General features: G+C 38.4%; 1 protein-coding gene across 2 annotated transcripts; it reads left to right on the forward strand.

The window, feature by feature from the left end:
- Positions 1-535: 535 nt before the first annotated feature.
- LOC149005884 (uncharacterized) lies at positions 536-10,650 on the forward strand. Of its 2 annotated transcripts, none has more exons than XM_089168426.1 (4): positions 536-897; positions 2,429-2,669; positions 2,755-2,859; positions 4,893-10,649. In XM_089168426.1, the coding sequence occupies exons 2-4, from the start codon at positions 2,486-2,488 to the stop codon at positions 5,633-5,635; spliced, it is 1,032 nt and encodes a 343-aa protein (XP_089024552.1). In that variant the 5' UTR covers positions 536-897; positions 2,429-2,485; the 3' UTR covers positions 5,636-10,649. The 2 variants fall into 2 exon arrangements, with proteins under 2 accessions (XP_089024552.1, XP_089024553.1); XM_089168427.1 differs by lacking the exon at positions 536-897 and adding an exon at positions 904-1,036 and having other exon boundaries at positions 4,893-10,650.
- Positions 10,651-11,015: the final 365 nt, after the last annotated feature.

The raw sequence follows: 11,015 nt of genomic DNA on the forward strand, positions 1-11,015 counted from the left end.
AGGACATGGATGTTTTTTTTGGTATTTGAGGTTCATCTGGGTCAACTTACGTGCACCTCGATTACATTTTTAGGAGGGAGTTTTGTCGTCCATCCCTGTGAAAAAAATGAATCTTACCACTCTTCCAACCCTACATTGACCATACACAAATAATTTTGAACCATCAATTTCTTTGTGAATGGAAGACAAATGTGCATTAATCACATTCAAAGATTAAAGTAAATTTAAAAAATATAAATTATTTTATGTTAATTTAATCCAAAGCTTTATGTGATTGATGAATATATGCTCCTCGTCATGAGGGAAATGGATGAGTGTAAGTTTTCTTTTATGGGTGTTATAGTATTTTTAAAAGTTTAATTCGGTTGTGCCACCACTTTTAATTATGATTTCTAAATGACAAGATGTGAAATATTTTTCTTGTATAGAAGGTCCGATTGGTAAATTAAATAATTTAAAAAATTACATTAATTAATTTTACGTAATTAAAGGGTGCCGCTGAAAATTTCCCATCCCATTTTTCGGATAGGTTTTGGAAAAGAAGAAAATTGAGATTCACGAGTGGCAAGTCCACTTAACCAATTCAACGACGAGAGAGAACGGAAAACGGCAAAGAGTCAGTCAATCAGATTACAAGGAACGGAAAGAAAAATCAGACAGACTCGTTTTCTGGAGGGAAGATTTTCACACGTGGAATGCTTACACGGCAGAAGAGTTCTCAATGAGCATCTGATGCCACCAAATCAATGGGATCCGCTTCTGGCTTTTTGGTTTTTCTTCAATCCGAGTGGTAGAACCAGACAACCTACTTTCTCTCCCTTTCGTTTTCCTTCCATTCGCTCTTTGTAGTTTGAGGCTGAGAATCGAAACCCTAGAACTGGAAATCAGTTGAATGAGGTCCGTTGAAGCTTTCCTTCTCATTCTTTCTCTCTTATTTTTTATGAGATTCATTGTTTCCATTTGTTGATTTGACTGTTTTCGGGCTGAGTACTTTGTTTGATGATCTGTGGAGTTTGCTTTCGACCCACTTGTTTAGGTATAGCTTTTGACCATTTGATTATCTTTCTCGTTTTTGAGTTTTACTTCCTTTTTATGACAAAATAATGGATGATGGCTGCTATTAGGGGTTTTGAGAATTGAGGATGACTTTGAATGGTAGAAAATGGGATTTTGTTTGCGATAGTTCTCGGTAAGAGAATGACGTAAACTGTAGACAATCTGGCAGAGAGAAGTGTTGACTATTGACAAAATAATCAAATGATTTACCTGAACAGATATTTGAGTGTTGAAACCTTCAATCTCATGCTCATATGACTTGGTCTCTGGGGTTTTGCGGATCTCTCAGTAGATTTTGTATCTCACAATTAGTCCAAAGTGTATCTAGGATAGTGAAGAATCCAATAATCAATCTGGTTACTTTGCTTAAGATTCATATGAGATGTAGCAGAGATTTTTATGGAAATTGTAGGGTTTGGAAGTTGGGAATGAGGTACTGATGGGCTGTTATGCACTAGACTTGTTTGGATGTAGTGTTTAGGGAGATGTTTAGATGAGGATTGAAAAGAGATACTAGGCCCATGGGGAGGAGCAGTTTAGGCATAGGAAGTCAGGGTCATTGGAATGTCTCAAGGAATTACGTGTCGCTAGAATTTCCTTGGCTACTCCTGGTAATTGTACCTATGGGTTTGTGCTGAAAAGGAAGTGATGGAGTTGTAGTTGCTCATAAACAACAACTGAAGAAACCCTTTTGCTGTTTACTCGCTCTAGGAAAGTTTACCCTCTCAGCCTCTGTAGTAGTGACAGCCTCATGCACTAGGATGCTCTTTTTGTTGCACTTCTAGCTGAAAAATCAGTTTTATCTTTCCAGTTGCTGTCGAACTTGCAGCCATGACTAGTCTAACAAAAAACTGAGGCATGTTCTGACCTATTGCTCTTATTTGGCACTAATTGTGCTTCTGGAGATCAATAATATGGATAAGAATTCAAATACTGCTGTAGCTGGAGGAACTCAAACAAAATATTGTTTAAAATCCATCAAGTCTAAACGCTAAAGGAACTATACCACTCTGGTTGATTTGCAAACAAAAGTCACTGACATGCTTAAACAATTCTAAGACCTGGTTTGAGATCATAGTTAGGTCATTTCCTGAAGTAAAAAGATGATAAAATCACTCTCCTGCATGTCCTGTTAATTAAGAGGTGTTTGTCCTTGCCAACGGAGCTATATCCCCTTGGGTCATTAGTTCCTTCCTCTTGTTTACTTACGATGATGATTCTTATAGTGGGGAAATGAAGATGCTAATGCTTTCTACTTGGGAGTAAACCTAAAATGATATAATAAAGGAAAACCTACGACATTGGATTTAGTACTTTGATATCATTGTGCTGTTTTGCAATGCAGTGAATTTTTCCTGGATTTTTGATGTAGGTCATACTCGGATGCTTCAAAGTACACATACCCTCCAACATCCTGCATAGGGTTAAGATGAAACCAAGAACTAAGGAGTTTTCCAGAGGTCAACAGACAAAAAATCTTCAGGGCGGAGGGCCAAATTGGGTCCTTATTCTTGGTGGGGCCTTGTTGAGTACATTGTCCATTCGGTTAGGTTACAAGCTCAGGCAAGCTCCTGATACAAAACGTCTGGATAACAATTGCAATGGATCAAAAGGTCTAATACTTATATTGCAGATTGATATCAAGTTTCGTCCTAAATCTATAACCATTGGTGATGTTTAAACTTCATGTCATTTCAGGGAATGTTAATTCTACTGAGAAGAGAAGATCCAGAGCTTGCAAAATGCATTCATGTGTATATTCTTTCTCACAAGATGTGGAGGGCGGTTACAACTGCATTTCAGGTGCACCACACAATAATACAAATTGGCCTTTAATGGATCACATTTGATTAGTATTTCTTATTTTCACTAAGTATGTGTAGTGCTTGGTTGCACTTTATAGCTGGTTGCAATTTGCATCAGAAATTGGTAACTGTGACTAACCTGGATGTAATCTCTGTTTAGGTATTATTTCTATCATTGTTATGTATGGTTCCACTCTTCACTGTGGGCTAATAAATGCATGCTAAGCTTATATTGACATATTTCTTCCGCCCAAAAACCAAAAAACTGGAGTCACTCCCCATAAAGTGTTTTATTTTCTGTTTCTGCATTTGCTAGTAAAGATTCAATGTTTTCATTTAAATTTTGATACGTGTGTAACACGAGTATTATAGTTGGACCCTGCAGTAGTTAGTTTTTTTTATTTTATTTGTTGGTTGTTTCTTGTGGTTATAGATGGTTGAAGTTAATTAAGCTTCTAGTCTTCTACTACCACAGTTACGGAGGAGTCTTTTACTCCTTGTGGCTTGCACCTTGATACAGTTATATATATATATGGACAAAGTTTTAATACTTGGTCTCGCTGTTGGTTTTGACCAACCATAGATCCAAGTTCTTCTGAGATCCAAGCTAGATCCCAGTGAGTTTGTGTAACCCCCCCCCCCCCTTTCTCTCTCTCTCTCTCTCTCTCTCTCTCTCTGAAGATTTGCTGGTGGGTTTTGGTGGCTAGGTCATGAAACTTGAATCCATCCTATTGTAGGCTTCTAAACAATTGTAAACACTAGTTTTTACAAGTACAAATTCAAAGGAACCTAGGTTGGTGATCCAAGGCACAGGTTGGCTCTGCCCTAGGCTATTCCACACAATATTTAGTACTAGTAGGACACATATAGTTAACATAGAGGTGTAAAACTACGTAATTAAGTATTAGGAATTATACACATCAAACCATAAACTATTTAATACATTTAGTATCATATATACATGATAATACATGGTTTGCTAATAATTGTTGGAAACATCTAAAGAGGCATAGATTAAACAAATACAGTTGGTGACAAACCTCAGTCACTTGCCCATCCATCCTCTAGTCCAAGGTCCCTAGAACTTAGTACTGAAGTAAGTGTGAATAGCAAGATGTTTCGAAGCTAGCTGGGTATTTCGAGTTTTGGGTCAAAATATGTAAGTGGTGCCTAACCTCATGGCTTGCCCATCCCTCCTATGGTCCAAGGATCCTAGAACCTGGTACTTAATTTGTTGAGGCAGGGCTAAAAGAATTTATTTAGATGTCATTGTATTGATCTGATACATTAAAGTGGGAATATGCTGATTCATCAGTATGGACATTTGAATCCACAGACATCAATTTTCAAGACGGTGGTCTGAATGTAATTTATAGAACCATTTGAGCTAATAATGCTTCAACCCCCAGGGTTACATGACTTCATAGTTTTAACATTTTAAGAAAGTAAGTTTTAAAATCCATTATATTTGACTTTTACATACCTGGTTTTTATAATATGGAAATATTCAGTGGGGTTTAATATCTTACTGAAAGATACTGAATCAGAAACTTTCATCTTATGTGCTGTTTTGCTCAGTTAGGCCTCACTCTGTTCTATTAATGCCATTACTGTGTACAAATCGAATACATGCAAGAGCACATGGTTTATTCCATCAAACTCCAAATCAAAATCCCCCATTTACCTTTTATTAGTTGAAGATGTGAAGTCTATGATGGACATGTAAGGGGTGGAAGTGACATGAAACAAAAACCTGACAAATGTACATGATCTACCTTCAAATATCCAACAATTGGTGCTTCATCTATTACTGGAGATCAAAATGATACAGGGAAGTACTTGACCATTGAGGATTTTTGGCAATTAGACTTTAAGATGTTGCAAAACTGATTTGTCACCCTTGATGATGTGAACCAGTTTTCTTTCCCCCCCCCCCTTTTTTTTTTTTTTAATTTAACTTTGGATTCTGTTTGCCCCTTGCTGCTGCTACTTGTTGAAGTAATAAATTTGTCTTTATTTGTGTTGAAACAGGAAGTTCAGATGGCACAGTTGATATTAAGCATCCAGCCACTAGTCCGAGCTTAAAGGAGGCCGATCTGTCACTTCCGCTGGTCACAATTACATCTCCAGAGAGATATAGAGAAAATGGTGTTATTTGGGCACCTTCCCCTGATCGTCTAGAAGCACCTCCAAAGCCATTCCACCACTCAAATTGCTCAGAATCACCTTGTGGGTCAGAATCAGGCTCAGATATCTTTGGCAAGCGGGAAGTGATTCACAAGTTGTGGCAGCAGCTGAAGAGAAGGGATGAGATGATCTTGGAGATGCAAGATCAGATCACAGCATTGCAGAACTCACTCGATGTTCAGCTGACACATTCTTCTAATTTGCAGTCGCAACTGGATGCTGCAAACCAGGACCTATTTGATTCTGAGAGGGAAGTCCAGAGGCTGAGGAAGGTCATAGCAGATTACTGCATAGGAGAAAATGGGCCTACCAAGAAGCCTACAGTAACAGGGGACTGGTCGGCAGAAGGAAGAAATGTCCATGGTAATGGGTTTCCAAATGGAGAGAGTGATTTGGATATGAGGGGCAATGGAAGAGTAGACGGGGAGAGGATTGAGATGCTGAAGAGGGAAGTGGGAGAGTTGAGGGAAGTTATTGAAGGAAAGGAGTACCTATTGCAGAACTATAAGGAACAGAAAGCAGAGCTATCCACTAAGGTCAAGGAACTGCAGCATCGATTGGCCTCTCAGGTACCTAGTATTTTGTAGGGAACTCAGTTTTTGTGTACTGCTGTTTGGTTTTTCGTTTGGTTTTCAAAAATGTGGGAAGCTGGGCTTCCTTGATTTCCATATTCAGTAAAATGCTCCTTGCCATATTCCTTGTGTGTGCTTGTGGGTTTGAATGAGAAGAGAAGTGGAAAATGTAGCTATATGTTCAATGCAATCAAGTCAAAAGAATGGTCTGTCTGCTGATTCTTCCTCTCCTTCGCTGTGATTCTGAGCCTTCCCTCTTAGGCATGCTCATTTTTCTATCTTTCAATTTTTGTGTTCTTTATTGTTAATATTATCATTATTATTATTTTATTTTCCTGTTTTTCCGTCATGGTTGAGTTTCTTACCCTCCTTCCATTTGATTCTGAACTTCTCCCCACTACCCAACCCCAAAAGAAAAATCATTCCGAACTTCTTCATGTTTGAATTTCTTAAGCTCATCAACCAAACTATGTTCTGGGCAACACTAATGGCCCCTCATGGTTGGTTTGATCTCCCTGGAATTCCCATTTTTTGTTCTTTTAATTTGAAAGATACATCCCTAACTGAATGCAAATCTGGTTGCATATTCGGGGTTGAAAGATATACAAATTAGGAGAGTCAACTCAAGTTTCAAGTTTGGTTCAGTGATCCACCAGAACAAGTTGCAGACTGCTATTGATCACAATCTTGGAGATCGAGAGCTTCAACTCTCATCATCACCTAAAAGTTTATCTCTGCATTCATGATAACTCTCAATTGAATCAAATCTGGGTTCTAGGTATTGAGAAGTCATGACATCGAGGATAAACTAAATTTTGGGAGCATCAATATATGGACAGATATTTTTTGAATTATTAAAAAAAAAAAAATCATACTTTTCAAGTAACTTTATTTTTTTTCTGTTTACCTCAATATTGTTCTAAATTTGTATCTCTATGTTAACTGTTTTGGTATCATTTCTCATATCTCTTTCTTTTGAGTAGGTCTATTTGTTATGCATATCTTTTGTTATATGATTTGTGGCATAGGGGTTGAGCATCTTTTTTTTCCTTCTAATCTATCTAGGGTTAACCTTAATTCCTTATTTGTTTTTGCTTATCATGGATGGTTAAACAAGAGACATACAAGATGAGATTCCTTGGTGTCTGGTTTTTATGATATTATGTTGGTGGCTGAAACTAAAGCGGGGGTTAATGTTGACTTGAAGTTGAGTATTCCTTGGAATCAAAGGTCTTAATACAAGTATAACAGAGATGGAGTACATAGCATGCAACTTCAGCCACACGAAGCCAGCTAATGAGATGATCAACATTGATGATAAAGAGAAACCTTGTTGTGATTATGTTACATATCTAGGCACTATCATGGATAAGTAGGGTGAGTTATTAAGGATGATATTTCACAAAGAATTAAAATAGATGGATTAATGGATGAAGTGGATAGGTGCAACTGGAAGTGGTATCCTTGAAAGCTTGAAGGAAAATTTTATGATGCTGCCATGCAACTAGCTTGTGTATTGACTATGGTGTGGACTGTTTGGGCAGTTAGGGAATGGCACATAGATAAATTAAGTGGCAGAGATGATGTTATTAAGATAAATAGCTAGACTAGGAAGGATAAAGAAACGAATGAAACTGCTATACAATAAAAGCTATGAGAGACTCATTTGACGCAGCATAAGGTCATGTCCAGTGGGCACTAGTTAGAGGAGTGATCTGATTCAGATTAAGGATCTGAAAAAGCTAGGGCAGGTGTTAAATGACCTTGGGGAAAGTAGTGTGGCAAGAGATACATAGTATGGGCCTTGTCTCAAGTGTGGCCTCAAGCAGAGACAATTGGAGGGCAACCATTGATGTAGCTGACCCCATTTAGGTGGACTGTTCCTGAATCTTTTGCCAGTGTATTTTGATCTTTCCTTTTTGGTATGTCTGATTGTTTTTGTCTTTGCAAGAATCCATGTAGCAGATCCTATTCAGTTGGAATAAGACTGTGATGTTGATTTGTGGGACAGTGTAGACTTCTCTACCTGCTCAGAGAATCCTCTTCCAATTTGGAAATACAATAAAAAGGTTAACGTAAAAACATAAAATTTATAAAGTGTGAGATACCTAAACATAATGTCTAATTGAATGTGGGATAATGCCTAACACTTTATTTCACACTTTAGGTATTTAAGGAGTAATTTCTCTTAGGTCTTGATTGTTAACCATGGTTTATGGGTGGGAAACTTAAGAGGAGTGGATCCCCTTTTATGTAGGGTGGGGAAAGCAGAAAAGGAAAGGGATTCACAGGGAAAAATATGGTGTCCCACATCTTGTGTTTGGTTCGGTTCGAGTAATTGGGATTTTGTGTCAGTATAAGGGAAGGGCTGGGCTGAAGGTTTGGTTAAGGTTTAGGGAAAAGGGTTTTGTTGTTTTCTGTTTTCTTCATGGAGGAGGAACAAGGAGTGGAGTGGCACTGGCAGATTCGATGGTGGGAATTCCATGGCAGGATGAGCAGAGTACAGAAAATTCAACCCAATTCTATGGAATTGATTATTGTAGAGTGGCCTTGTGCAATGATTAATGATGACAGTGGTTTGAACTTTGAAGACAAAAGATTGTCGTCGAAGTGGAAGATTATAATATAATTGTGAACATATTTCTGAATGAGCTTTTAAATAGGAACTTGGTTGAAGTCGTGACTGAGCATTGGGATGGGAGCACCAAAGAAATTGGCATATCCAAATGGTTGCAATTGATGGATTTATACAGATTTATTTTTGAAGTGCATGTATAGATGGAGAACTTGCATGTAGAAGGTGAGTTGCATGGGAATGGGGTTGGTGGTGGAGAAGCACGGAAGAGAGGGAGTGGAAGGCAGCAGCCTCTGGTTGCCTTGCTTAGTCTTTGAATAGTGCCACAAGTCAGATGTTGCTGTGCCAGAATAATGCTGCCGTGCTGCTATTACCCTCCATGAAGAGAGTACATGTGAATGAAAAGTGAAAACCGAAAGGGAGGTAGCAGGTTTCTCCATTTCTATAGAGAAATGTCTGGATGAAGCCTCTGTGTCAGCTTTGCTGCTGGGTCCTGATTACTGACAAAAGATCCTGAGGAAAAGGATAAAGCTATGGGAATGAAATTCGATATCAGGCAGCACGGGACAATGTTATCCAACATAACAGAGACAGTGGCAAAGGAGTGTTTCAATTAATGCTTACAACAGAGGTGATGCAGAGGGGCGAAAGTAGGTTGCGTTGGCAGCAGGGCTTGTGACACATTGATCGGTGGTACAATGGCTAGGAGGCAATGCACAAGAGCCTTCCAAAGGTTGGGATTGCAGCAAGCTGCTGTTGAAACCGGGGAAGAGCGAGAGATCTTTTCTGGGATGAACTTGTACACGATCCCAACATCTTTAGTTGAAATCTCAAATTTTATCATGGCAGGATCTTGTCGAACCCAGAAAGCATATGTGGTTTTCTGGGTTTTCAAAAAACTAACCGTTTTGATGTTGGAAACATAGCTTTCTATTCCATGGGAAACAAGGCAAGCATAGTGGAGAGAATTGCCAAATAACACTTGTGAAGACCCATGCAATCTCTTGCATCAAGGCTTTGTTCTCCTTTATCTTAGGGCCTGTTTGGTTACATGAATTCAGAGATTTTAAATCTCTGGATTCATGAATCTGAGAATTATACCCGTTTGGTTGTAAAAATCTCTAGATTCATGACTCTAGAGATTCACCTTTTTACACTAAAAACGTGAATCTGTAGATTTATGGGTAATGGTTGAAATCCAAAGATTTCAAAAAAGTTATACATTTGCACATTCAAAAAAATCACATCGATCAAATAGTTTTTTAGGATGAATCCACATATTTCATTCCACAACCAAACATCTAATTTTATAAATTATAACTCCATAGATTTGAAATCTCTATATATCCGAAATCTTCAGACTCGTGTAACCAAATAGGCCCTTAGATAGTCTTGATGGATAGGGGACTAAATTCTCCAGCCTCTGCATTAGTCTTTATTGTTGTCTGTGCTGAAGGAATCAGGAATGGATCTGTAGATTGTGATTCTGAATCTTGTCAAAGAGCGCGTTTACAGGTATGGGAAGCCGCCATGTGTCATGAAAATACCCGATGGTGACTGCAAATCTTGGTCGGATAATTGATTCAAGAACCATTGAAATCCCAGACCAAATTTGGCATGTTCTGTTTAGCCATTGATTCCATTATCAAAATTTGGAATCATTGCAATAAACATTCCGTTCGAGTTTTGACTAGGTATGAACATGAAAATAGACCAAAACCAAATCGTTCATCAAAACGATTCTAGTAATATTCCCACCTCAGAACAATGAATTGGTGCTTTTTGAGCTTTTCTTCTTAAATGGCTTTTGCTGATTTCAGTTTTAGTTTCGTTTGGCTGTTCGAGTTGACAATTTTTGGCTTAATTAGAAAAGTGCACATTAAAGAAATCACATGTTTGACTTGGCATTTGAGCAACTGTCCTTGACTTCCAAACAAAACCTAAACTTAACGTAAGGGGAAAGCATATTCGTTTTTTTTTGGGGGGGGGTGGTGTTACCGTAAGGGGAAAAACATGCAACCATACAAATGGCAAAAGGACATCAGCGTTGTGACAAAACAAAATCAAACTTTAACCTAAACAATTTTATGCTTCCGTGCATTGTCTTCTTACTGTCTGATCTGATAACTATTAAGCTAAAACCAAAATGATTTACTGTTACGGCAGGATATAATGGTCTTAAATGTCCACAACCCACGAATGCATGAACTTGATCAAGAACCCAATTTCCAATAGGCTTCTATGGCTTTTGATGTAGATTGATTTGATCTGATTAGCCATGTGGAATATCCTAAATTCAAGGGTTGAGGTAAACTCGCCCTTGAGTCAGAAAAATTATACATTATTAAATCCTATCGGAAGAGCCTCTTCAAAGAGAGGATTCCAAATCTCGTAAACTAGAGTCATCTACCTTGAAGTAGGGGTGCAAGTTTGGCCTTGACGGCTCTGACTTGCCCTAAGCCTGCCTCGTGTCCCAATAGGGCTTTGATTTAAGATTTTGGCCTTGATGGTGGTTTAGGGCTAGAATATTTTGGCCCTAACTAGGGCCAAAGGCGGGCTTGGGATTACTCTTTGTTTTCTGGGCATGTCTCGACCTATCCCTGATTTTGTGTTCATGATGCTTGCTCTCAATGAATTAGGAACATGGACAAGGCCAGAGACAGGACCAATCAATGCGGGAATGGGTTTAGCTTGGCCTTGTAGGGCGTAGCGTCATGGACAATAATCATTGGCCCTAAATTAGGATTAAGGCGAGAATGAACTTATATTATTAGATTATATAGAGTTGAGCTTGAGATTGTAAAGATCCGGCCTTATTGC

Source organism: Hakea prostrata, chromosome 9 (assembly GCF_041222555.1).
Source record: "Hakea prostrata isolate BN-2017 chromosome 9, UWA_Hpros_2, whole genome shotgun sequence".
Taxonomy (NCBI): Eukaryota; Viridiplantae; Streptophyta; class Magnoliopsida; order Proteales; family Proteaceae; genus Hakea; species Hakea prostrata.